Consider the following 27,951-nt stretch of genomic DNA (forward strand, 5'->3'; position numbering starts at 1 on the left):
TAATAGCTGGTGGAGGCCTTGTATCCTGTCCTTGTGCCTCCTTACTCTGTTCACCAGCTGCAATAATTTCCCCAATCTTTTCAAATCTTTTTATCATTGTCTCTCTTAAATCCTGAATCTCCTGACCTGTATATATTTCCAGTGATTTCACTGAGGTATCAATTTTTTGGTCCCCATTCTGCACCTGTGATTCCAAAGCTTTAATTTTTTCCTTCAAAGATAACATGTCCTCCTTAAACTTTTCTTGTATATCATGTAGATTCCCATCTTGGAGGTACATTCTGTCTGTTACCTTATCAAAACTTTGTGATAAAGTCTGAACGTCAAATTCAACAGCCTGAACCCTTTCAGGTAACTTTCTAATACCCTTGGATATGGAATCAATTTTGTCTGTCATAGTATCCACTTGTTCAGATAACCTCTGATTTTCAATAATTTTAATCCTGTCAATTAGTTGTTCATTATTAGTTCGTAAAGATTCTATCATTCTTAGGAGTGCCATATTCTTCCTTAATGATAGAATATGGAAAAGAAAACTGAAGGCTAGTAACAAGCAAATTAAGGTATCCCCATAATCATATAAACCTTGTATGATGTAATTAATTGTATTAGTAAATATAAATTTACTAATCCATTGTATTAGTGAAAACAAAGCAGTAAAATTTGCGTTAGAAACAAAAACTGCAATATTACCTATTATCCAGCAGGTGGCGCTGTTGCAGAGTCGCGGTGAAAACATGGTCCTGTTTCAGTGCCTTAGTAGATGTTAAAAACTGGAAAATGCAAGTTTCTCAACAAAATAAATCTAATTAAATCAATTCCTGAGACGGAACAAGTCACCCTGAGGGGTTGCAGCTTTCAGCAACCACGTGCTCTGGTTCGTGCCACTTAAGAGCTGTACTTGCAAGGGAGATTTAAAAATGACTCAGAAAAGAGCAAACCACGCGGCCAGAGACTACGCGGGCCTGTGGAGTTTAAATCCACGTGGGGAGTCCAAGGCCGCTGGCGGCTGTGGAAGGGGAGGGCTCCTGCCAACCGAACTAGAGCCCGCCAAGCCCGCGGCCGCCAAGCTGAACTTGCACCCGCCAAGCCCGCAGCCGCCAAGCCGAACTTGGGGCCGCCAAGCCGAACTCGCGGCTGCGAGTGGGGAAAGGAGAGGTTCTAAAACCAAATGTTGGGCGCCAAAATGAAGGCGTAAGTCACAAACAATGCCACACCAATTCGGGGTTATGATTATTAGGGTGGTATTTATTTAAAGGGGAAAAAACTTACAGATCACTGTCCCAGCCAACAGCCCTCTTCGCAACCAGGAAAGGAGTCTAGTTGCAGGCGGAGCAGGAAGTGAAGAGAGAGAGAAGAGGGAAGTGGCCGCTTTTTTAAAGGGAGAGAAACCACGCCCCAGTGGGCTGGTACCTCAGTGGTGATAGGCTGGAGGAGTGGGAGGACCTCCCGCAACAGGCTCCAGCGTTTCCTTCAAGGGCCTGCTCGGAGGTTTCTCCACTACGGGAAACTCAGAGGATGCTGATCCAAATCAGAACAGTATAAGACTCCACCTGGAGCACAGGGCAGGGCAACTTCCCCCAGAGCAGGTAGGATTAGCTTGGGAGATGAGGGAGAACACACGTGACCAGAAGCAAACTTTATTACAGAGGGAGCAGGGCAGACAAGAGCCGCACGGAGTGGCGAGTGTTCGGGGAAACGGAGGAGCTGGAGGGTGAAGATGCCTGGATACAGCTGAGAAAGCGCTGGCCTTGGGAGGCACAGTCAAGGAAGCACCTGCCACACAGGGACCAGAACCTGAGTCCAATCCCCAGTGCCAAAAAGCCAGGCTTGGTGCATATAGCTGTGCAGCCTCGGGGAAGGGGGAGACAGGGGTCTGCCTTGACCAGGGAGAGACCTTGTCTCAAAAAAAAAAGGTGGATGTATGTACTGACACATACATATTCATTGCACACATGCACACCCACTGACACACGCACATCCATGTGCACGCACACACAAGTCCTGGCCTTCATGCCAAGCAATGTTGTTGTAGTTATGGGCTCATCCTGTGTAGACTGACAGGGTTCTCTGTGACCTTTCCTTACATGTGTATATGATGCTTTGTCCATGACATACATGTGCCATGCCTTCCTCCCTCTGCTCTCCCTACTCCTACTTCCTACTCTCTTGTCTTAGCTTCCACGAAATAGAGGAAATACATGATACTCCTGTAAGCCTGGCTTACGTCACTTGACTCAACCAGAACACTATCATTTTCCGGCTTCTCCTCCTCGTCTCCTTCAAGGCTGGGTAACGCCCTACAGTGTGTTTACGGTGTTTTCCACGTGTTTGTTAATTGCTGGACAGCTATGCTGATTCCCATCCTGGCTATCGTTGAAAACAGCATGATAAACATGATGCACGGTTGTCTCCAGAGTTCGCCGACTTCACTTCCTTCAGGGACACGCAGGGGTTTTATTGATGGGTCATTAGCAGTTTTCAGTTCTTTAACCAACAAATTCCTGCCCACAGCGACTGTACCAGTTTACCCAGCTGCAGTCACTAAGGGTCCATCTTCCCCGTGTCCCACCAGAGTCCATGGTTCTGCTGTTCTTGTAACTTCTCTGGGAACTGACCTGGGTGAGGTAGACCTGCGGCATCATCCGATTTGTGTTTCTGTGATGGACAAGGGTGCAAAGGGGCTTTCATGTGTTTATTGAGCATCTGTTCTTTTGAGAAATGCCTGTTCAGACCACTCACCCATATTTTTTTATTGGATTATTTGACCTTGTCAATTTTTCAGTCCCCTGTGCAGTCTGGATATTGGCCCTGTTAGGTAAAAGTGAGCTGGGTTAAAGAGACAGATGAAGCCGTCTTTTTAACCTGACCTTTGCCCCTGTGCCTTGGAGACTATAACACCATGTAACTTCATGCAATCCTGCTTCTCAGTTCCTGCTCCTGTTTCCTGGGGTAGTGGAACTTTGCTCAGAAAGTCCTTGCCTCTGATGATGTCTTGGTTGTTTCCCTGTGCTTTTCCTTTGGGTCAAAGCTTTAGGTCTACCGAGTCTTTGATCCACTTTTAGCTGCTCTTGTACCAGATGAGAGATAGGATCTTGTTTTAACCTCCCACACCTGCAAACCCAGTTTTCCCAGCAGGATGTGTTGAGGGGCCACCTTCTCCCCGGCAGGTCTTTTGGAAAGTTCAGAGAAAGCCTTGAACTTGACTGACAGACCTCTGAAAGACTGAAGGTCCTGAGATCAGGCCCGAGCTGGGATGGTTCCTGCCTTCCTCCTGCCAGATGTGCGCCTGTTGTGCTGTTCCCTGACTGGAGCACCTCCAATGCCTTCAGACGACAGCTCTGGAGCTACTGTCAAGGCTAGGAAGGTGTAGACCCCTCTGAGTTACACAGAAAAGGGCCCTGGTGGGAGAGTGCCTGTAGCTCTTCCCAAAAATGCCACAGAGAAAGAACTCGTCACTCACACTCCACACTTTCTTCTGTGGCATGGGTTTGAGTGTAGCTGTGACCACACAGTAAGAGCCTCCCTCCGTGGCTCTGCAGGGTAGATAGCTTAAGGCAGTGGACGCCACGGACAGGAGAAATCTGTGGACAGAGTGTAAGTGGTCAGGGCAGATGCCAACGGTCTAGAGCATCGGGGATGCAGGCAGGGCATGAAGTAGGGTGAGCATGGGGCCCCTCGCCAACACCGTGAGATCTGAGCCATGACCCCAAGAGCAAAGGAATGAGCCATCGCTCCCCAAGGGGACGACTGTCCAGGCAGGTGGCATGGCTGAGCTCTCCCTACTGGGAGGGGAAACCAGGGAGCCCTGCACCCAGAAACTAGGAGGGAGCGTGGCAGAGGTGAGATCATAGGCTGGTCACAAAGCCCTTGAAGTCCGAGTAGAATGACCTCACTGGCTGCTGGGGACCCAGAAAGCCACAGAAGCAAAGATCATGGGGACCATTGCAGCGAATCAGCAGACAGCATACGGTCCAGGGAGATGGAGGAAGGGGCAGCCGTGAGCAAGGACCGCTGGTGGTTGAGAATCACGGGGCCAAGCAGTGCAGTCATGAGGGCCCTGAGAGGGAGCGGTGTTCTTTCCGGAATGGTGCAGCCCAGCCACTCAGGCCTAACCAGTCCCCGTATGCCCCTTGTTAAGGGAGTCATCAGCCTGCCTCTCTCCCAGGTCATTCATACTGACCACATCTTCTTGGGCAGTAACCCTGCTGCTCTCCGAATGGCTAGATGGCAGGGCCTGGGCAGGGCCAGGGTCCCGGTGCCATCTCAGCACGGCAGCCAGGAAAGCTTTCAGATACTGCCGGAAGCGGCGGCTGGAAAAGGCGTAGAGGATAGGCGTGAAGCAGCAGTGGAAGAAGGCCAGGCTCTCCGTCACCTGCATCGTGTAGTCCAGAGAGTGGCTGATCTGGCAGTTCCCAAAGACGTGCAGGTCCAAGAGCGAGTGCAGAAACACGGTGAGGTTGTACGGGAACCAGAGCAGGAAGAAAGCTACCACCAGGGCTGCGGCCATCCTCAGAGCCCGGCCCTGGCCTGGCGGCCTCAGCCTGACCAAAACACAGCCGATGCGGGAGTAGAAAAAGACCATGGCCAAGAGTGGGAGGAGAAACCCCAGAAGGTTCTGCTGGAAGCGCAGGTAGAGCTTCCAAACGGTCGCGTGTCCGCCAAAATCAGCGTAACAGTGCCACATGCCATCTGAGGTCTGGTGGACCTTGACAAAGACCATCTCTGGGACAGAGATGGCCAGGGCCGTGGTCCACACTGCGGCAATGAGGAGCAGGTTCCTGAACCGGGTCTGCGGTCTGTGGAGAGGCTGGGCATGAACGATCTCCAGGTATTTGTTCAGGCTCACGCAAGTGATAAAGAAGATGCCGCTGTAAAAGTTAATCGTGTAGAGAACGCTCACCACCTTGCACATGAAACTGCCAAAAACCCAATGCCAGCCCACAGAGATGGCCCAGAAGGGCATCGTCACTACAAACAAGAGGTTGGAGATGGCCATGTTCAGCAGGTAGAGCTCGATCATCCGTCTTCGCGGTGTGTAGCGGAGAAGTACCACCAGGAGGAGGAGGTTCCCAGCCAAGCCCAGCACAAAGATCAGGCTGTAGATGACCGGCAGAAAGACTCTCCCAAAGGAAAGGACCTCATCCTTCCTGCAGACCAAGACGGTCACATCCTCCAGGTAATCATAGTCGTAAATGGAGCTGCTGTTCTCGGAGCTGGTGGTGAGTGGCAGGGGGGAGGCTTTGGTGGGCATGGCTGAACTTCTGCAGGAAACAAAAAGCCATAGTGAGAGCCTGGGAAAAGAGCTTGGTGGGGTGAGGCACTCGCTGGGCAGGCATGAGGACCTCAGTGCAGATGCCCAGACCCATGTGAAGCCGGAGGCAGCGGTACATCTATAATCCCAGAACTCCTACAAAGAGACAGGAGACAGAGACAAAAGCCTCAGCAGCTCAAAGGCCAGTTAGCCTGGGGTACATGACCGCAGAGAAGACATGCGTTTGTCCTCCGACATCCACTGGCCTGCCCGTACTCACATACATGTAAACACATGCAAACACAAAGATTAAAGAGAGAAACCTAAACTATGAACGACTGTGTCCCCTCAATCCCTGAGCCCAAATAATGCACCTTCCTTAAGTTGATAGTTTTCTGAGGCTGTGGCTAAATACCTGAACAGCAACCTGAGGTGGTGCCACTCAGCATGCATGGTACAAGTTGGGGTGAAGTGTGGATAGACACTGCATCTCACTGAGCAGGTTAAGGGGAGCATTGTCTAACCAGGGCTGTCACTTCCCCAGAGGTTTTGATATGTGGGTTCAGTTTTGCCAGCATGTGAACACAGAATAGCCAGAATCTGGCCGTTGTCAACAGTCTGTGGGGTAGCATGGTTGGTATATATTAGCCTGGAAGTTTCCAGTGCATGTGCCCAGGAGAGTAGCAAATGCCAAAGCGATTTCCAGAATGCTCTGGTATGAGAACTGAACACCCACCCCACTCACACTGACTCGCGGAGTCCAGAACCAGAAGAGGGTCATCAACTCAGACCAGCGCCTCCAAGTTTGGCTCCAGAGACAGCAAGTCTGCTGAGTAGGCAGAGACTGCAAGTCCAAAGCAAGGCTGGCTTATACAGCCAGCTCCAGGCCACCCAGGACTACACAGGGTTTAGTTCATGTTCCTAGAGAAGCTAAATAAGAAGGTGAATCCAAAGACAAACACATAGGCATCCTCATGAATATTAACCTTCATCAGGCGATGAAAGGAGACAGAGACAGAGACCCACATGGGAGCACCGGACAGAAATCTCAAGGTCCAAATCAGGAGCAGAAGGAGACGGAGCACGAGCAAGGAACTCAGGACCACGAGGGGTGCACCCACACACTAAGACAATGGGGATGTTCTATTGGGATCTCACCAAGGCCAGCTGGCCTAGGTCTGAAAAAGCATGGGATAAATCCGGACTAGATGAACATAGCGGACAATGAGGAATACTGAGAATTCAAGACCAATTGCAGTGGGTTTTTGATCCTACCGCACGTACTGGTTTTGTGGGAGCCTAGGCAGTTTGGATGCTCACCTTACGAGACCTGGATAGAGGTGGGCAGTCCTTGGGCTTCCCACAGGTCAGGGAACCCTGATTGCTCTTCGAGCAGATGAGGGAGGGGGACTTGATTGGGGGAGGGGGAGGGAAATGGGAAGCGGTTGCGGGGACGAGGCAGAAATCCTTAATAAATAAATAAATTTAAATAAAAAAAAAGAAACACAAACAGACTTTAAAAAAAATGTTGGTAGTCAACTGACTTCTGTCTCCTCTGTTCCCCTCTTTATTGACAACGCAAGAGGTTTCTCCATCTTGTATTCTTGCTGAAGCCATTTTAGGCTTGACTAGAATTTGATCTCCTTAGTGGAGAATGCCATAGAAGAATTGCCTAAGTATATTCTAGAACTCGGAGGTCAAGATGCCCCAGCTAACTTAGCTTGTTAAATTGTCTGCCTGTGCAGAAGCCCCCTCCCTCCAGCTAACTGCTTATCTTGGCTTCTGTTAAACTGCTTACTGGAGTGGAGCACCCCTACCCTACCCCTGCCCTGCCCTGCCCTGCCCTGCCCTGCCCTGCCCTGCCCTGCCCTGCCCTACCCTACCCCTGCCCTGCCCTGCCCTGCCCTGCCGCATCTGCCAAGTGAAAAGCTGGGGCGTTGGTTTTGCCTTCGAAAACCCCTTGATTTGGACACTCTGTGCTACACGTAGGTTCTGAATGCCTGAGTGTAGACCTAGTCAGCTGAAATGAAGACTTTCAATTGGCTACAAACTGTTTGGGCGGCCATCTCCGGGAGACTCCCCATTACACCACCACAGAGCAGATTTGTAACTTTGAATCACTCTCCCCTACACCTCTTGTCTACCATGCCACCTCCCAACAAATCAATGCGGCTAGCTGGTCCATAGGGCCCCCGACTCATGGCTATTCCAGGCATATTTGTTTCAAGGGCTTCTGGCCTGGAGCTGTAGCTGGATTCCTTTTCTGTATGCCTTGCAGCGCAGGTGTCTTTTGAGCCAGTCCCCTGAACTGTATTAAAGCTTAGATGGAATATGGATTGCTCAACCGTGCTGTCTGCCGGGGTAGCTGGTAGTAGCTGGGCTTGGTTGCACTCTGGCTTACCTCCTGCTTGCAGTGTCTGGTCTCTGAGCCCAGCCAGAGCGCTGGTGTTAGTTTCAAATTGGTGCCTCCTTTTTTCTGCTCCCTTTCCAGTTCCCCTGCTGTTCTGGCTTTCCTCTCTTCTCAGAATTCTTTCTCCTTGTTGCCCTGGCTCCTCTCTTGCAGAGTTGTGGGAAGCGGTGCGTCTCTGCTTCTCAAATGAGAATCTGCCTTCGAGGTTTAAAAATACCCACAGCACACATGATTCTCTGCAGTCAGTGTACCATGCAGAGGCTCCCCAACGCTTCTTCCGCCACAGACTACATCCTCACCCATCCAGCCTCTTCCACACCTTCTGTGATTGCTCATTTCTCAACTCTGTGAGGCCTGCATTTCCCACACACATATATCTGGTGGTTCGATGTACAGTTATTTTGAGAATCTGCATGCTAAATGCCATGGCGGTGGGGCATTTTTCCTGGGCCTTCGGCTAAGCTCAGAATGCATGGTGACCACACTCATTTACATCCCTCCAACGGCTTTTGGGCCTCTTTTCTCTGCATCCCAGCCAGCAAGGTTATTGTTTTGCATTTTGTGTTTTGTTTATGTTTTTATGTAGCCCTGGCTGGCCTGGAACTGGCTGTGTAGACTGGGCTCACTTGATCCGACTCTCGCCTCTGCCTCCCTGCTTTCTGTCTCTTTCGTCTCTTACTGGTGTGGTGTGATCCGACTCAGGGGTTGGACTCACATTTCCCTGAAGGTTACTAATGTTATCTTTGGGGGAGTATGGTTAGGGTGTACTATTGACCACTACGTGTCTCCTTTTGAGAAATATCTTCATCCTCTCTTGTCTTTTGTTTGTTTTGTTCTGTTTGCTTTGATTTGTTTTGGTTTTGAACTTACCTTGCAGCAGAGGCTGACCTTGAACTCCTGATCCTCCTGCCTGCTTCTCCCAAGCACTGAGATTGCAGGCTTGTACTATTATGCCTAGCTAATCATTTGCTCATTTTAAGATCAGGTAGTTTGGGAGAGGGTAATGGCTTATATATATACTCCTGGTATTAATCCCTTGTCAGATGAATAATTAATATTTCTTTGCTACCCTGTAGGCTCCCTCATCACTCTTCTGAGTCTCTCCTCGGCACTGTTCGATAAAATCCACTTTCCCCACCCCAGCCTCTAGTTTCGGTCTGTGCTTTTGCGGTCTTGTCTAGAAAACCTTCACCCACACCTATGTACTGCTATGTAGCAAAGCATGAGACTAGCATGAACCATAGCTTGGGTGAACATGAGAATAGCATGAACCATAGCGTGGGTGAACATGTGAATAGCATGAACCATAGCGTGGGTGAACATGAGACTAGCATGAACCATAGCGTGGGTGAACATGAGAATAGCATGAACCATAGCGTGGGTGAACATGAGAATAGCATGAACCATAGCGTGGGTGAACATGAGAATAGCATGAACCATAGCGTGGGTGAACATGAGAATAGCATGAACCATAGCGTGGGTGAACATGAGAATAGCATGAACCATAGCGTGGGTGAACATGAGAATAGCATGAACCATAGCGTGGGTGAACATGAGAATAGCATGAACCATAGCGTGGGTGAACATGAGAATAGCATGAACCATAGCGTGGGTGAACATGAGAATAGCATGAACCATAGCGTGGGTGAACATGAGAATAGCATGAACCATAGCGTGGGTGAACATGAGAATAGCATGAACCACGGCATGGGTGAAGTGAACTTAAATTGTGCTCAATTCTGTGCTGAGTTACAGAAAAAGAGAGGTGGGGGCAGGTACAGAGGCAGAAAAAGAGGACAGTATTTAGGGTGACTGCCTGACATCTGTCAGTCATCCCTTTGACCACCTAATGTGGCTTATCTGTCTAGCAAAGTGGGCATCCCCTTCCTTACACTACACACACACACACACACTGCCGTGTGTCCGTCTTGAAGTTGCACGCTTAGACAAAGAGGATGCCCTTCCTTCATAGCAGAAGATGCCTCTTTGATCAAGAATATAAGACTAACTTCACTCCCTGTTAGAACCCAAGGGGAGGGGCCTCTAAGTCCAACACATTGCGTAGCTCACCAGTGGGGAGGGCTTTGGAGGAGAGAGGGGAGGGAGGGGACACTAGAGAGGGTCTGCGGGCTGCCGGTGCTAATGAGCCATGAAATACATACCAGTTCCCCCTAAACATCATCTGCGCTTTGTTCCCTGTTTTCCAGACCCACTAGGGTGAGCGTCTCATGCGCTCAGTGGCAGCTTGTACTCATATTTATTTATGCCTTTAGTGGGTGGGAATCTCATTCCATAAGAAGTTGGGGGATTGTAGTGATCCCCCTGCCTCGCTTCTCAAGTGCTAGAGTGCCGGCACACACTGCCATAACTTGGTTTTTGTAAGGAGGCTTATGTAGTGTGGGTTTTACCTTCCTCATGTATGCTTCTTTCTCCAGTTCTTTCTTATAGAATTTTGTGGGCTTTTTTATTATTATTTTTATAAGAAGAATTTTGAAAGCGTTGCTGGCTCAAGAGGCCCAAGTGGGACTCTGAGCACATATGAGTTTGGAAGGAATGGACTGGGTGGGGACATCACCCCTCCCATGGAACGCAGGAGACTCCCTCTCCGTCAGCCTCGGCCCCACCCTTGGGCTCCTATCTAATAGCATGGGGACCAGATGCTGGGCAAGCTGTAAACATGTCTGGGAAGTCGTTTCCTGGCTGGCCTCAGAGGTGGCTCTGAGTGCCTCCCATTCCTGGGCTGGCATCAGGAGCTGAGCTGAGGAGGGGTACAGGTGAAGAGAGCCCTTCTGAGGCTCAGGGCTTGTCAAGCAGGATGCCAATAACTGCACCCTCGCTGTTCTCTGCAGCTCTGCACCTTCTGCCCTGGCCTTGATCTGATTTCTCAAAGACCCTGACTTTTGTTTTAGCAAACATGCAACCTAACAGATGCTGAGATCAAAGTCGGAGACAGCAGCTCTACTTGGGCCCGAGCCACGTCTGAAGGTCTTTCCCCCCCTTGAGGATTCTGGGAAGCTCTCCAGGTTCTCTGAAGCAACAGGCCTCTCCCAACACTTCCATCCAAACTACCCGACTGATTCAGCAACTCTGTCCTTGTACACTGCATAGACGGCACGTGCCTCCCTGGCCACTGTGCAGTAATCACAAGAACGAGTGTGAGCACTGGTCATCTTTATCCCCTTTATTTACTGGCTTCTCCATCAGAACCTCGAGCAGAATGAGTCGTTCCCTTCTTGGGGTAAGTTTGTGGGTACTAAAGGAGACTCTGCAGGGAAAACTTTGGGGGATCCAGAGAATCGCTTAAGGACGTCCAGTCAGAGGGCCGACAAGTTTAGGTTCCGCTAAGCTCACTGTGTCCCATAAAGCTAGGGACGCAGAGGCACATGAATTTAGCTGTGGCACAGTAAGGTTGTTATATCTACGCTGGGATGTAGCTGAGCTGTTGGTGCCACAGGTTTGGCTCTCAGTGCTGTATGGCTGTGGTGCGCACCTTCAATCCCTGAACTCAGGAGATTTAAAAGTAGGAGGATCACAAGTTCAGGATCATCCTCCTCAGTCACACAGAAAGTTCAAGATGAGACTGAGGTACATTAAATCCTGTCTCAAATAAAATAGGATAGAATAAAATAAAATAATAAAACAAAACCTCCAAAAACAAAAACAAAAAGCACAGCTCCATCCATGTGGCATGTGGCCTTGTGGGCTGCACCGCATGAGCTCACTCTCAGGGACAAGTGGCTTTGAGAGCCACGACGTGTGACCTAAGCATGCCTGGAACTTCCTCCCAGGATGCTCAAAGGCTGCTCCAGTGATTTCCATGTCCCAGAGTGTTGGAAGAGAGGGCCGCTTGTTCGTCCCAGCCGCCCAGAACTGAAACAATCACGCAGAAACTGTATTATTTAAATCACTGCTTGGCCCATTAGCTGTAACTTTTCATTGGCTAACTTTTACATCTTAATTTAAACCATTTTTAATAATCTGTATTTTGCCACGTGGCAGTGGTTTACCGGCAAAGATTCACCATCTCTGACTCTGGCGGCTCCATGGCGTCTCTGACTCCGCCCTTCTTTCTCCCAGCATCCAGTCCAGTTCTCCCTGCCTACCTAAGTTCTGCCCTATCAACAGGCCAAGGCAGTTTCCTTATCCATTAAGGTAATCACAGCACACAGAGGGGAATCCCACATCACCAAAGGGTGAAACAGGTGTGATGAGGTAACACCCAACTCCCAAAGCCATGGATGAGCTGGTGGACTGAAAACTCAAGGGAGAACTGCCATGCCTTAGTCTGAGGTCCCCCTTTCAGCAGACAAACTTAAGTTTGAAGGATACGACTCCTTCAATGGAGCTTCCAGCCTGAGCAATGTAGGCCAGAGAAAAGTCAGCCAATGGAGCCAGCCCTGCAGCTGTGCAGCTGACACGTGGCCTTGGCAGGCAGTCTGCGAGCTCTTCACAGTGACCAACACTGTGGTCAGTGCTGGGAGAACTGAGTGTGGCAAAGGCCACGGTGGGGATTTCCCCACGCTTGGATACCCCGCACTAAACTCAGGTTGCCTATTCAACCTGAACTCCAAGATCTGAGATCCAGAGCTGCTGACAGCATCCCTCCTTCCACTGCCCTGGATCCCAGCCAAGAACTCTTTTATTTTGTTTGTTTGGTTTTGGTTTGGGTTTTTCAAGACAGAGTTTCTCTGTAGCTTTGAAGTCTGTTCTGGAGCTTGCTCTGTAAACCAGGCTGATCTGGAACTCACAGAGATCCACCTGTCTGTGCCTCCCAAGTGCTCGGATTAAAGGCGTGCGTCACCACCGCCAGGCACCCAGCCAAGAGCTCTAAAGAACGGTGCCAGGTGGGTAGTTTGCCCAAGGGGCTGACCTCCATCCATTCCAGCAGAGTGTGCTATGGATGGTGCAACCCAAAAAAATGTGCAAACTGCTCAAACAAACAAGACCTCACAGACTCCGCAGCTAGTGGAATGTAAAAGCAGCCCATCTGGCCACTTCTAGTGGACAGTGCCTTTCCTCCCTGAAAGCCACCCCTCCCTGCAGCACCCCTGCCCAGTCCCCAGCACTCACACAGGGTACTTCTGGCTGACCTTCCTTCACCTTCCAGACACAGAGCTGGCTTCTCCTAAGTCTGGGGGCTCCAAGGGTGACGGCCCGTCTCCGGCACTCCTAGGCGCAGGCCTGGCATCGGAACAAATGACGGCGGTGTAAATGGTGTGGCCGCCTCCTCTCCTCCCTCTCTTCACTCATTTTTTCCTTTCTGATTTTATTTCCTCCAGGCACAGCTTGGGCCAACTTCGCCCCTGCCGCCTCAGGATCCTGTGATCCAGAACACGGCCAGCGCAGAGCCTCAGGCTATCCAACCCTCCCCGGAGACTCCCTGGTTCGTCTGGGGAACTATTCTTGCTTGGCTTCTGATGGCCCCTCTAGCCCTCAGCCCAGAGTTGTGGCATTCTCGATATCCTTGGCCCAACAGTAGCTAGAGACATCGAGTCAGCCCCAGCCACTAGATGCAGGGACATCCTCCATCCCCAGAATAGCTACACATATAGGTTGTGCCAGGCACCAGAAGCCTGTCTCTAGGGGGCTGTGGGTAGTACTGGCTCTCTCCTTCCTCCCTCCATCACGGGTTTGAGAAACCATCAGTTCTCAATCCTAGCTGCATGTGTAGCCACACCCTACAGCTACACAGTGCTCACTGCAGGCCAGGGTCTGTTCTCAGGATTTCTCACCTTTGTTCATTCATTCCGTCTCTGGAACAGTACTACGGCGGTTGTCTCTATGCTCTGTTCCCTTAACTTTGTTTGTTGAGCCCTTCACTCGCAGCACGAGCTGGCCTCAGACTTGCTAGCCTCTTTCTGCACTCTGAGCACTGGATTACACTTTCTACACTACACTAACTGCTCCTTTTTTTAAACATTTCTCTCTCTCTCTCTTTTATTTTATGTATGTCAATAATTTGCCTAGATAGATGGATGTATACCTCGTGTGTGCCTGGTGGCCATGGAGACCAGAAGAGAGTGTCAGATCCCCCGGAACTGGAGTAACAGAGTTAGGAGCCACCCCTTGGGTTCTGGGAACTGAACCTGGGACGTCTGGAAAAGCCTTTGACTGCTGAGCCATCTCTCCAGCCCCAACATGCTATTTTTCTTGATGTCTAAAATAACATGTGTCCAGGGCTGGGGAAAGTCTGTAAAGTATTAGCCTTGCAAGCCTGGGGACCTGAATTAGGTCCCCAACACTCATGTAGAAAGCTGGGCTTGGTAGCATGCCACCTGTAACTCCTGTCCTGAGGAAAAAGAGGCAGGATAGACACACTGGCTACCAGACAACCCTAATCAGTGGGCTCCAGACCAGTGAAAGACCCTGTCTCAAACAAAACAAAACAACAACAACAACAAACAGACAAATGACCCCTAAGGAACAATACCCAGTACCAGTGCCAGACATGGTGGTGCACGCCTTCAATCCCAGCACTTGGGCAGCAGAGGCAGGTGGATCTCTGAGGTCAAGGCCAGCCTGGTCTACAGAGTAAGTTCCAGGACAGCCAAAGCTACACTAAGAAACCTTGTCTCAATAAAAAATTAAAAACAAAACAAAAACAAAAAACAACACCCAAGGTCAAGCTCCAACGTCCACAGCCGCTGTCACACACAAATAAATATAATGTCTAATGTAAAATGTGCAATATAAACATGAGAAAAGTCAGACGTGATGCAAAGTCTCTCCAAACCCCTCCCTGGAAGATATGACTTTCAGGTCAGGTCGGTCGGTCTGTCTGTCTGTCTCTCTTCCTGCCCAGAGCCTGTCTGCAGCCACAGCTGGTCTAGAAGGACCCGCTTAACCAGTCTCCACAGGGTACGACCCCCCCACACACACACCAAGCTCCCAGCTCCCTAGGCTGCCTGGGAGACTGCACTTCTCAGGGTTTCCTAGTTTCCTGGGAACGTCTGGGGTGCTGATAACCAAAGGAAGCAGCCACCCTCCCAGAGCAGCCCTCCATGGGAAAGCAGGCCCTCCCCAGCCCCAGCCTCTCCCCTGCTCTTTTTTTTAACCTGTTTTTTTTTTTTAACCTTCCCCGTTGTCATTTTGCTGAATTATCTCCACCACCACTATAGACAGAAAGCAAATCAGGTTCCGTGCACTTTCCAGAGACTGGGGAACCCCTGGCTGGTCACTGAACCTCTATGAGCCAAAGATTTCTCACCTGGGACCACTGAGCTGTGCATGCCTCTGACCTTCTGTTTAAACCTAAGTTTCTCGTAGGACCCCAAAGATGAGCCTGGAGAGGAGGTCACCGGGACCCTTTTTTGTCCCTCTTTCAGTGTGGCCACGTTGAATAAATCTCTCTCTGCTTTTTATTGCTGCCTCTCTAACTGGCATACTGGGAAATAGTAGCTGGGTCTGCCTTAGACGGAATGTCAGGACCCAGGCTCTGACCCTAACTCCAGCAAAATGAGTGGATCTCAGAGTGAGGTGGATCTCAGCCCTGAGACAGAGGAATCCCCCCCATCTGAGGCCCTACCCTCGGAATCCACAACGCGGGGTCCCAAAGAGGGGAAGAGCTCCCCCTGGGGTAGAAACTGTTCCATGCCTCCCTCTCCCCAGAGCCGGGTCCGGGCTACCGAGACCACTACAGCCTCAGAGCGGCTCCACCCTCCCCCGAGGTCTGCCAGACCTGATTGACTGGGGACATCCACCGGAGTCTGAGAGGGCCCCGCGGCTGCTGCCTCTTCCTCGGGGACGCACAGAGTGAGTGTGGATCTCCGGATACACATCCTGGTTTCCTAGGGCTGGGGAAGCACGCTCTTCCCTCCCAAGTCCTCCCATCCGCTGCAGTGCGCCAAGCTCTGATGGCCCCCACCCCAGGAAGGAGTGCCCCAAGAACAGCCCAGTGACTCTGAAGAGCACAGTCCCCAATTTCCCAGCAGCTGGGTCAAGCACACTAACTCAAACCCAGCAGCTTGCCTTCAACATCCTGGCCACCTGGCTGGTCCTCCCAACTCCACCCAGCACTCAGCTCTGTCCATCCTGGACCCCTTAGTGGGATGCCCCAACTGTGCTGTGTCTGAGCAAATCAGCAGCAAAGAGACAGCCTCGCCTCCCAGGCTCCCTTCACCGTCCTTCCTCTCCCTTCTTGGTGGTTCTATTTTGCAGTCTGCTCTCCCTCAACAGCGGGGAACCTTTCCTGCAGCAGGACAGGGGAGAATGGATGAGCGTGGGTGTACAGTGTGCTGCTAGCTGTATGCTCAGCACTGAGTGGCTGGCTCTTCTCTCCTGAGGTCCAGGAGCTTCTCCTCCAGGCCAGGCCCCTGCCACAAGTAAGCCATAAACATGGCTGGAGCAGGCTGCACTGTTGCATTTGCGGAGCTGGCCTTGCATGCTCTGCACCTTCCAGCCACGCAGAGACGCTGTCCCGGCTGTCTGATTAGTTCATTGTGGAGACAGAGCTGAAGCTGGCCCCCTGCCTCCAACTCATAGTGAGGGGGCCATAGGTGTGTGCCACCCACTCCATTTGTGCTATTTGGGGGAAAGAGTCACACTTTGTGGTCCAGGTGACCTCAGACTCCCTACACCACCCTCCTGTCTCTGGGGGTACAGCCTCTGTCAGCAGTGGATTTAGGTGGGGTTCTTCCTTCAGACATGAGAAGTGACCATGAACTTGGGCGTTTGCCTTTTTCTAACTCCACAGACCACCAGAGTGGGGGACAAGATCTGACAGGTCTCCTCTCAGACAGAAGAGTCCCAGACCTTCCGTGAGGCTAAATACCAGTTATCAGTGGATCAGCAAATAAGGCCCAGAGATGGTTCAACAAGAGCCCAGATCCTGTTTCCCTCCTAGAAAACACCTAAATTTCTAGGGCCTGGTCTCCTTCCTCACCCACCCCTCTCCAGTATTCCTATACAGAAGTCAGTTAGCTTTTCCCATTAGTGCCATGGAACCACAACAGAGAGATCAAATGATTGCAAATGAACATGAACCCATACTATTGACTGACTCACAGACGCCACAGCCTGGACATGGTCTGAACATGTCCCAGACACTTACATTCTGGAAGTTTAGTCTCCAAGGTGGCTATGCTCAGAGGAGGTGGGTGGGACCTTAAGAGACAGTCTCAAGGGAGGCAGTTGGGTTCTGGAGGAGGGCAAGAATGGGTTGTTACTAAAAGGAATGAGGTCAATTGTGTGGGCTGTTGCTCCTGCTTGGCCATGTGATGTAAGGCCATCTGCCTTGAGGCTTCTCGCCAGAGTAGGTCGGATATTGGCCCCATACCACACACTTGAACCTCCAGTATTTTGTGTGTGTCTGTGTGTTTGTGCACGCACGCGCACGCACGCATGCACGCACGCGCACACACGCATGCACATGTCACAGCACACATGTGGAGGTCAGAGAACAACTTGTAAGACTCAGTTTCTCTCCTTCCACCATGTAGGTTCCAAAGGTCAAACTCAACTTGGTAGCAAGCATCATCCTTAACCCCTGATCTATCTCTCTGGCTCTCAATCTCTTCCTTCCTTCCCCTTTTTCCTTCCTTCTTTCCTTTAAAATTTACTCTGCGTGCATGCATGCCTGCACACCAGGAGAGGGCACCAGATCTCATTATAGATGACTGTGAGCCACCTTGTGGTTGCTGGGAGTTGAACTCAGGACCTCTGGAAGAGCAGCCAGTGCTCTTAACTTCTGAGCCATGTCTCCAGCCTGCAGCCTCTTTCTTGATAAATTGTTAGCGGCTCGTATTTTGTTAGAGCAACATGAAATAAACTAATAACCATATTTAATTCCCTCATGGCATTTGCCTGAGTTTCCTTAGTACCTCCATCCTGAGACGTAGGTCTTGCCTTGCCTTGTCTAGCCCTGATAGGTTTAAAGAATGCTAGCCAGGTCATCCTTAGAACTCTATGTTCCCACAAAGATTTTACTCTTTTTTTTTCCTTTTATAATTAGGGAGGACCTGTGGGTTGCTACTTAGAGAACAGGCAGATAACTTGTTTCTTATCATACTGACTTTCGGTCTGCTGCTCACACACACTTCCAGTAACCAACAATGGCCTTGGTGTTGCCAACTGCTGACTTTGAGGCCAGCGGTCTCTCTGCCATGTTCTCTGGAATTTTACTATAAAAACAGAGTTGGCTCTCTGCTCTCCTTTTTTTTTTTCCTTTTCTCTTTTCCAGATCATTACAGACTGGATCACTTCTTTGCTTCTGACTGTCACAATTTATCTTGCTGGCCCAGCTGTCTCCACCCCTGTTTAAATATCTCGACACATCTGTATCCTGTCCATCTGAGATGCAGCCAGAGGCTGCCATCTGGCCTCCGTGTCACTCCCCAGCTGTGGCACCTTCAATGAGCCACGCTTTGGGGTGCAAAAAAGATGGGTAGGGAAGTTCGCAGTTCTGCATGGGCAGCCAGGTTTCCAGGGAACTCACCCAAGCACTTTCCCAGCAAGGCTGGTCCTTCCCCGAAACTGGGTCCCCGAGACAGAGAGGAAAGGAGCTGCCTGTCCCTGACATCACAGTAGTGAAGGCCCAGAGGTTTTGGCCAAGAGGAAGAAATCTCTGGCCTGGGTGTAGACCTAACATTCCAGCTGGGTGGGGTCAATGACCTGGCTAGGAGGCTCAGGAAGGAGGAACTATCTCTAGGAAGGCAGATGCACTTTAAGCAATGCCAAAAAGTTTAGTCCTTTGATGAGACACTAGACTTTTTCTCCTAGAATCCCACCTCCCTACCACAGCCATCCTAGAGGAACCGTCCGGAGGTTCAGCTGGGTCTGCCCACATTTATGAGACCCGCTCACCTTTATGAGGTGCCAGTTTTCTGAGGTCTTTGTTCCTCCTCTTTCTTTCCGAAGCTGGCCAGAACCCATGTAGGTTTTTCTGGCGCTTTGGGGGCTTCTATCCTTTCTCTGAAGCTCCCCTCCCTGCCACGTGACCTCTGTGCTGACTTAACGTGACCCGTGTGACTTTTCCCTTACCCTTCCTTCCCCTTCAGGCAGCTGCTGAAGTTTACAACTTCCTGCCCTGGGGTGTTTCTTTTAAAAAATTTTTCTTGATTTGGACCTTGAGATTTCTGTCCGGTGCTCCCTTGGGGGTCTCTGACTCTGTCTCCTTTCATCGCCTGATGAAGGTTAATATTCATGAGGATGCCTATGTGTTTGTCTTTGGATTCACCTTCTTATTTAGCTTCTCTAGGAACATGAATTATAAGCTCAATGTCCTTTATTTATGGCTAGAAACCAAATATGAGTGAGTACATCCCATGTTCCTCTTTTTGGGTCTGGCTTGCCTAGGTCTAAAAAAGCTTGGGATAAATCCGGACTAGCTGAACATAGCGGACAATGAGGAATAATGAGAGCTCAAGAACAATCGCAGTGGGGTTCTTGGTCCTACTGCACGTACTGGCTTTGTGGGAGCCTAGGCAGTTAGGAGACCTGGATAGAGGTGGGCAGTCCTTGGGCTTCCCACAGGTCAGGGAACCCTGATTGCTCTTCGAGCAGATGAGGGAGGGGGACTTGATCGGGGGAGGGGGAGGGAAATGGGAAGCGGGTGCGGGGAGGAGACAGAAATCCTAAATAAATAAATAAATAAATAAATAAATAAATTTTAAAAAAAGGATTTCACTTTCCTTTAATTTTAAAAAAAATTTTTTTTCTTGAACTTCCATCTGAGTTGCTCTTGAATTCTTTTATCAATGAAACGAAGAATCCTTTGAGAGAGATCCGGCTCCCGCCTCAGCCATGGGCCGGGTCCCTCCTTTGCTGTCTAGTCACACAGGCACCAACCTTAGACCTTGCATCCTTCCCGAGTCCACTTCCAGGCCTCTAGAGCGGTGACCAAACCTGCCCACATGAACAGCTGGCAGTATTTGCCCCAACTCCTGCAACACTGAGCGGAAGAGCTCTCCACCCCGAGATGGTTACCAGATGTTTTATGCCAGTCATAAAGCCAGGCAGAAAGCTGAAAATGGAACTCTGACCAAACTGGGGGGGGGGGGGGGGGGAGCTTTGTGTTAGAGGCATTCAGGAAGCCCCCTGGTTCTCTCTTCTGCAGATCCCAGAGCATAAACCTGGGAACCACTGACTATGGCCAACCTTCATGTCTCCCTCAGCCTAGCTCTAGCAACCCACCATGAGTCTCCTGCATTCTCCAGGGCTCCCCAAATCCCTATTCTGATTCCTCCCCAACTCTGGGGCCAATGAGCTATTACTGTTCAGGTGCAGCTATGACCCCCTACTAGGTTACAAGTAGCTCTCCCCCACAGCACGCTCAGCACTGAACCCACGCGGGGCGATCTGCAATCTGCCACGGCTTGCCGGCACTCAGAAGACCAGCTGCTGGCACAGGAGCCCTGGGTGGGCCTGCCTTGTCCTGTGTCTCACCCTCTCTCCTTTCCCCAGTCTTCCTGGGGTGAGTTCAGCCTGTCCCCACTGAGCGTATGAGGGATCATCTAGTCTTCTTCCAGGGTCCCGCCACTCTGGGCTCCTAACCCCACAGCTGCCCCGCAGAAAAGGCACCAAGTGAGCACCGGCTTTTACTCACGTCTTTGAGATGTCTGCTGGCTCCAGAGTGACTCGCTGGCCTTCACTAGCCGCAGGTGGAGCTCTGGGCTGCTGGAAGAAAGGAGTCTACTGATGGGAAGGGATGTAACCCTTCCCACAATTCCCAGCTTCTTGTCCTTGATTCAAAATGCTCTCTCTCTCTCTTTCTTTCTTTCTTTCTTTCTTCCTTCCTTCCTTCCTTCCGTCTTCCTTCCTTCCTTCCCTTTTTTTCTAGACAGGATTTCTGTGTGTAGCTTTGGAGCCTGTCCGGGAAGTCACTCTGTAGACCAGAGATCTCACACAGATCGGCCTGTCTCTGCCCCTCAAGTGCTGGAATTAAAGGCGTGCACCACCACCACCCTCCCAGGACTAGAGAGATGGTTCAGTGTGTAATGTGCCCGCATTGCAAGCACAAGGCCCTCGGTTTGATATCTGAAACCCAGGTAAAAAACAAGTATGGTGACACCTGCCGTGAGCCCTCACAGTGGGGAGGCTGACAGCAAGTGGCAGCCCGCCCCCGCCCCTGCCCCCATCACAATGGTGGCCTCTCCTGGGGCTGGCGAGTCCCGGCTCAGTGGGAGACCTTGTCTCAAAATCAGGTGGATGATGTCATTGATGCACACGTGCACACACACATAAATGCCATGAGATGGACGCGCTATGCACACTGTGCTGGCGCACACACCCCTTTATGCTCTTCCCCTCCTCAAGGAGCCACATGTGTGTTGTGTGATGTTGGACTCTGGCTTTTTGAGGGGCCTGCCACCCAGATCCCAAATCACAATGAGACTTACTCTTAGTTGTGAATGCCTGGCCTTAGCTTGGCTTGTTTCTTGCCAGATTTTCTTAAATTAACCTGACTACCTTTTGCCTCTGGTTTTATATTGCTCTATTTATGTATGCTTTACTTCACGTCTTTCTCTGTGTCCTGCTGTGTAGTGGGTGCTGGCCCCAATGCCCTCTCCTTGTTCTCCTGCTCCTCCTTCTCCTCATTTCTCTGCCTGCCAGCCCTGCCCATCCTTGCTTCTGCCTCGCTATTGGCTGTTCAGCTCTTTATTAGACCACTGGGTGTTTTAGACAGGCTCAGGAACAGCTTCACAGAGTTAAACCAATGAAGCGTAAACAAAAGTCACACACCTGAAAATAATATTCCCCAACACATATGAGTGGCTGTGGCCCAGGAACATGAATTCAGGCATTCCATCGTGGTAAGAGACTGACGAACTGTGACACACAGCCACAGGACTAGGGATGTCATCGGACAGGCACGTTTCAGATGCTTTGGTGGAGAAACCAGGTAGACCGGATATGTACAGCGGGGACATCTCTGCTGTCCTGTACTGCACAGTGAGGACAGCTCTGTATCCTGTACACAGTGAGGACATCTCTATCTTGTACACAGTGAGGACATCTCTATCCTGTACACAGTGAGGACATCTCTATCCTGTACACAGTGAGGACATCTCTGTCCTGTACACAGTGAGGACATCTCTGTCCTGTACACAGTGAGGACATCTCTATCCTGTACACAGTGAGGACATCTCTATCCTGTACACAGTGAGGACATCTCTATCCTGTACACAGTGAGGACATCTCTATCCTGTACACAGTGAGGACATCTCTATCCTGTACACAGTGAGGACATCTCTGCTGTCCTGTACACAGTGAGGACATCTCTGCTGTCCTGTACACAGTGGAGACATCTCTGTCCTGTACACAGTGGAGACATCTCTGTCCTGTACACAGTGGAGACATCTCTATCCTGTACACAGTGAGGACATCTCTGCTGTCCTGTACACAGTGAGGACATCTCTGCTGTCCTGTACACAGTGGAGACATCTCTGTCCTGTACACAGTGGAGACATCTCTATCCTGTACACAGTGGGGACATCTCTATCCTGTACACAGTGAGGACATCTCTATCCTGTACACAGTGAGGACATCTCTGCTGTCCTGTACACAGTGGGGACATCTCTATCCTGTACACAGTGGGGACATCTCTATCCTGTACACAGTGAGGACATCTCTATCCTGTACACAGTGAGGACATCTCTGCTGTCCTGTACACAGTGGAGACATCTCTATCCTGTACACAGTGGGGACATCTCTATCCTGTACACAGTGAGGACATCTCTATCCTGTACACAGTGAGGACATCTCTGCTGTCCTGTACACAGTGGGGACATCTCTATCCTGTACACAGTGGAGACATCTCTATCCTGTACTCAGTGAGGACATCTCTATCCTGTACACATTGGGGACATCTCTGCTGTACTGTACACAGTGGAGACATCTCTATCCTGTACACAGTGAGGACATCTCTATCCTGTACACAGTGAGGACATCTCTATCCTGTACACATTGGGGACATCTCTGCTGTCCTGTACACATTGGGGACATCTCTGCTGTCCTGTACACAGTGGAGACATCTCTGTCCTGTACACAGTGAGGACATCTCTATCCTGTACACATTGGGGACATCTCTGCTGTCCTGTACACAGTGGGGACATCTCTGTCCTGTACACAGTGAGGACATCTCTGCTGTCCTGTACACAGTGGAGATATCTCTGTCCTGGACACAGTGAGGACATCTCTGTCCTGTACACATTGGGGACATCTCTGCTGTCCTGTACACAGTGGAGACATCTCTGTCCTGGACACAGTGAGGACATCTCTATCCTGTACACATTGGGGACATTTCTGCTGTCCTGTACACAGTGGGGACATCTCTGTCCTGTACACAGTGAGGACAGCTCTGCTGTCCTGTACACAGTGGAGACATCTCTGTCCTGTACACAGTGAGGACATCTCTATCCTGTACACATTGGGGACATCTCTGCTGTCCTGTACACAGTGGGGACATCTCTGTCCTGTACACAGTGGGGACATCTCTGCTGTCCTGTACACAGTGGGGACATCTCTGTCCTGTACACAGTGAGGACATCTCTATCCTGTACACATTGGGGACATCTCTGCTGTCCTGCACACAGAGGGGACATCTCTGTCCTGTACACAGTGAGGACATCTCTATCCTGTACACATTGGGGACATCTCTGCTGTCCTGCACACAGAGGGGACACCTCTGCTATGGGTCTCAGTCATGAGCTGCTGACATTCTTATCCAGAAGGTCCATTCAGTTAATACATTTCAGAAGGATTAACCTGACAGTCACAAAAGGGTTGGGTTGGACATAGAGGTGAGCAATGAATGGCTACAGTCAGGGCTAAGGATAGCACACAATAATTTGCCTCTGGATCTACAATGGTCCACCTCTCCTGGGCCAGAGCCCAGATGAAAAGAAGGAACAGTAGTGTTAACATCCCCAGTACTTGGGCTGGAAGCACGCTGCTTTAAGGGATCCGTGTATGCTCCCTGCCTTCTTCACCTTCAGCTCCCTTTCAGGAGGAGGAAAATTATGAAGAGAGATGAGCTCATTCAAATTTCAGGACTTGGATCTGGGCCTGACTACTCAGAACCACACCCGGCTAGTTGGCTGCACCCTTAGTTTTGAATCCAAACATTTACCTTCTTCCTGTGTCTTCTGCGTGCTGGTGTGCGTGTTCGCATGTTTTATTCACATGTAGGAGCATGAGTGTGCCTCTGTGTGCTGTACATGCGTGTTTGCATGTTTTGTTCACGTGTAGGAGCATGTGTGTAGAAGTTGCAGACCAACATCAAGAGTCTTCCTCCATTACCCTCACCCCTACTCATTGAGGCAAGTCCCTCACTTGAACCCAAGCTCACCAACAGTCCAGGGTTGCCTTCTGAGTGGTAGTATTTTCATCCATAACCAAACACCTAAGAAGAAGCTACTTAAACGAGCTTGGGTTCGGGGTTTAAGAAGGGACGTAGTTCATCATGGTGTTGGGAGGTGCAGTGGCAGGAGCCAGGGGTCACAGTGTGGTGGCAACCATGAAGCAGAGAGTGGATCAGAATCAGGACCTAGCTATCAAACCTCGAGGCCTGACCCCAGTAGGCTCCACCTCCTAACTGTCCCACAGGCCCCCAAAACAGCGCCACCAGCTGCAGACCATGCATTATGACACCCGAGCCAGTAGGGATAATTCACATCCAAACCAACACCCCAGCTGAGGATGTACCCCATCAAACACAGTCTCCCAAGTTGCCACAGAGGTTTTCTCAACCTATGGAGAAAACACCCCTTCCGTCCCCTTCCACACCAGTAGGTCGCAGGAGCCGCAGGAGCCGCGGGAGCATTGTAGTCAGATCACGTGCTACACGGGAAACGCAGGACAGAATGAGGAAATAGGAGCGATAGGGAACACTGCCTGGAACAAGCAACCAGCAACGGGAGCAGAGGACCTGGGTGTGGGCTTGAAGTCTGGCGAAGGGACACGGGACAGAGTGAGCCCTCAGACGCAGTTAGGCCTGACTCATTTTCCTAAAAAATGTCGGGGAGTTGACAGGCTCTTGACATATCCAAAGGCTCTGGACACCTGTTCAGTTGGAGCCCCCAGCACAAACCTCATTTAACCACCGCGCTGACTTCAGCTGCCCCCTGCTTCAAGGGTCAGATGGCCTGGCAGGAAGGTTACAGACAGAACAGGGCAGGGAAAAGAGCGAGGGGCCTGGCCCACTTCCACACCACACAGCAGGGAAGGCTTTTGCCAGCCCCTGGTGCGCGGCTCACCCCACGGCCTGGTTCTTCTGTCTCTAGAGCACAATGCCATTATTTTCTTGTTTTGTGTTTGTAGAGTTGGCTGTGACTCTTCCCCCACTATCCTAGGCCTCTTCTGGGTGGTGGCCTTAGTTTTGAACCGCTGCCAGGGAGCATATCCAGAAACGAGGGTTGAGGTGATCTCTGGACTTTTCCAAGATTCTCCATGCCTGCTGTCATCTGTGTGTCCCAGTCAGAGCTACAGGGAGTGCTGTCTGACCGGAAGAATACTGAGAACTCCCTAAGGGGAAGGTGGCTCCCCGCTCCACTGCTGCTTTGGGCTTGCTATCTGACACGTTGTCGGCCACCCATGGTGTGTGTCACCATGTGAACTTTCCTAACAGTCTAACCCCAGCTTATGGAGGAATATTGGTAAAACCACAGCTGTGATGCTGTCCTCCAATGAGACATGAAAATAAAAATACGCTTGGCTATGCCCCGCCTTAGGTCACCACGCAGGCAGCCTGTTTTCTACCCGAAAAAGGGACCCAGCTTCAGCACAACCCTGCTGTCTCTGGGGCAGGGAAGATGGCTCAGACAAGCTTGAGGCCCTGAGTTAGGGTTCCCAATACTCACCAAGTGTGGTGGTGTATGCAACTTATAACCTCAGCTTTTGAGACAGGCTCTCACTGTGGGCCCAAGCTCTTTGGAGCTCCCTGGTCAAATGGGTGAGCTCTGGCTGGGTATAATGGCAGCTTTCTTCTCTCTGTCTCTGTCTCTCTCTCGCACACACACAGAGGGTGGGGGTGCCTATCCCACCCTTTCTGTCCACCTCACCAGTGACATCATGACTAACTTAAGTTTATACCTGGATGTGTTAGTCACCTCTCCCTAAGAATGAAGAACTGGGGCATGGAGGTTGAGGAGGTTTGCACAAGGGCATGATGGGACTAGATTTTCAACCTAAAACAACTTGTGACCAAGCGTATGTGCCTAAGTACTGTCCCCTGAAGCTGCTTGTACCCAGTTTTAGTACTAGCGACACCCCTCAGGGATTCCTGGCCCGTGAGTTATGAGGGACCTCTTGTCTCTTCAAAGGAAAAATTCAGTAGAACGACAGGCAGTTTCAGGCAAAAGTTTACACAGCAAAGCAAACACTCCAGAGAGAATGGAGTGAGCTTCCCCAAGGCAGGGAGCGGCCAGTGGGTTCCGCACTGTAAATTTTAAAGGTAGTTTTTTAGATGTTTGTGGTACAGGTAGCAGATTAAAGAGACGTTCACCTCCCAAGAGCTAGGACTGCAGGCAGGCAGCACACGCTCCATACCCCCTGACATCAGGGTCAACCTCTGAAATGCTTTCCCGCTGGCTCCTCCCCTCCCAAATCATGGTGGACAGCTCTCCCGGTTAGGGTATTTCTTCCCATAATCCTCTAGAAAAGCCACCAAGAGGATGTCAAAACCATGGCATAAATGACACCGTGAAACCACATTCGTTGGGGGATATAGAGCCTTCCCTAGTGCACGTGGCGGGGATAATGCCTGAGCTGCACACACACACGCACACGCACACACGCACGAGGGAGACGGGGTGGAGGTGACAGAGGGAGTCTGAACCTAGGGTTCACACACGCACACGCACACACACACACACACACACACACACACACACACAACACCGCCCAGTGAATCCACACCTGCAGGCAAGGGGTCTGGAAACTTGGATGGGAGCGGAATTATCCCTTCTCATCACTCCATCAGTTGGAATATGACCCCTGACTTTGTCAGCACTAATACTGCATTTCACATCACTCACGACTTCCTGAAAAATCTTTGTTTCCCAGAACTACAGACATATCTTGAATTTAAAACATTAATAAACATCCACGAGGCTGGGGGAATGGCCCAGTGGGTAAAGCACTTGCTAAACAAGCACGAGGACCTGAGTCCATATTGCCAGCACCCACTAAAACCTGGGTGTGGGGGCTACAAGGTGACTCAGCGATTAAAAGCATTGGCTGCCCTTCCAGAGGACTAAGATTTGAGACTCCCAGCATGCTCATGGGGGCTCACAACTGTCTGTAGCTCTAGTTCCAGGGACACGGTCTAGGTATACACACAAGCAAGACACTCAAAAACATAAAAATTAAATTTTAAAAATTAAAAGAAAAAAGTTGGATCACATCTGTAATCCTATTGCTGGAGAGACAGGCAGATTCCTCCAGGAATCCAGTCTGCTGCCTGTCTAGCAGACCTGGGGAACACCAGGTTCTCCATGAACACATAGATACACCCCCCACACATAACATAGACGTGACATACAGATTCACCATGAACACATAGATACCCCCACACACATAACATAGACGTGACATACAGGTTCTCCATGAACACATAGATACCCCCCCCCGCATAACATAGACGTGACATACAGGTTCTCCATGAACACATAGATATACCCCCAGACATAACACAGAGGTGATACAATGTGTGGCAACTTTTAAAGTCATGGCAATTGAGCCAGCATGGTGAAAAACACCTATAATACTAGCACCCAGGATGCTATGAGAGGAGAATTGAGAGTTCAAGGCCATCATAGGCTATACAGTGAGAATATGTCTCAAAAACAAAATATTGACAAATGCATTTCAATGTGATTAGCATGCCTGGCCATTTTAATAGGGCTTGGTGATCATGCATTTTGTTCCATGCGTTTTAAAGCCCCACTGTGAGACAGCCTTGTCAACATCACCAGCTTTCCAGAGCAGCCCTGCCAGAATCCATGGGGAGCATTTGTCTAGAACCGGATTTCAGTTCAAATTTTAGCCCCGCCATTTGCCTGCTAAAGGATCTGGGCCTCGGTCCTCTCCTCTCAGGTGCCCGTGTTCCCGTCCAGCACTTGAGTAAAGACTTCCAAACACAGGCTGGGCTGCCAGAGAGGTTCAGAGCCTGGAGACAGTAAAGCCCTCTGCTGGATAGGAGACCCCTCCAGAGATATCCTCTGGCCTCCTTGTACACAGCACAGCTCTCCTTAGCAGGACCACTACAATGCCTTCAGACCACCACAGTGACATAAACCACCTAGACGGTGCTTGATGCATACTCCTTAGGAAGGTTTGAAAAGATCTGTCA

At 50.5% G+C, this 27,951-nt stretch overlaps 1 protein-coding gene across 2 annotated transcripts; it reads right to left on the reverse strand.

Annotated features, from left to right (window-relative positions):
- Positions 1–1,348: 1,348 nt before the first annotated feature.
- Positions 1,349–15,471, reverse strand: Ackr2 (atypical chemokine receptor 2). Of its 2 annotated transcripts, XM_041677239.1 has the most exons (3): positions 15,343–15,471; positions 12,735–12,845; positions 1,349–5,264 (listed from the first exon to the last, which is right to left on the reverse strand). In XM_041677239.1, exon 3 carries the CDS (start codon positions 5,252–5,254, stop codon positions 4,112–4,114), a length of 1,143 nt encoding a protein of 380 aa, XP_041533173.1. In that variant the 5' UTR covers positions 5,255–5,264; positions 12,735–12,845; positions 15,343–15,471; the 3' UTR covers positions 1,349–4,111. The 2 variants fall into 2 exon arrangements, with proteins under 2 accessions (XP_041533173.1, XP_041533174.1); XM_041677240.1 differs by lacking the exon at positions 12,735–12,845.
- Between the last annotated feature and the right edge of the window lie 12,480 nt (positions 15,472–27,951).

This window comes from Microtus oregoni, unplaced genomic scaffold (assembly GCF_018167655.1).
Source record: "Microtus oregoni isolate MIOR12 unplaced genomic scaffold, Mior012 000028F_ref0000031, whole genome shotgun sequence".
NCBI lineage: Eukaryota > Metazoa > Chordata > Mammalia > Rodentia > Cricetidae > Microtus > Microtus oregoni.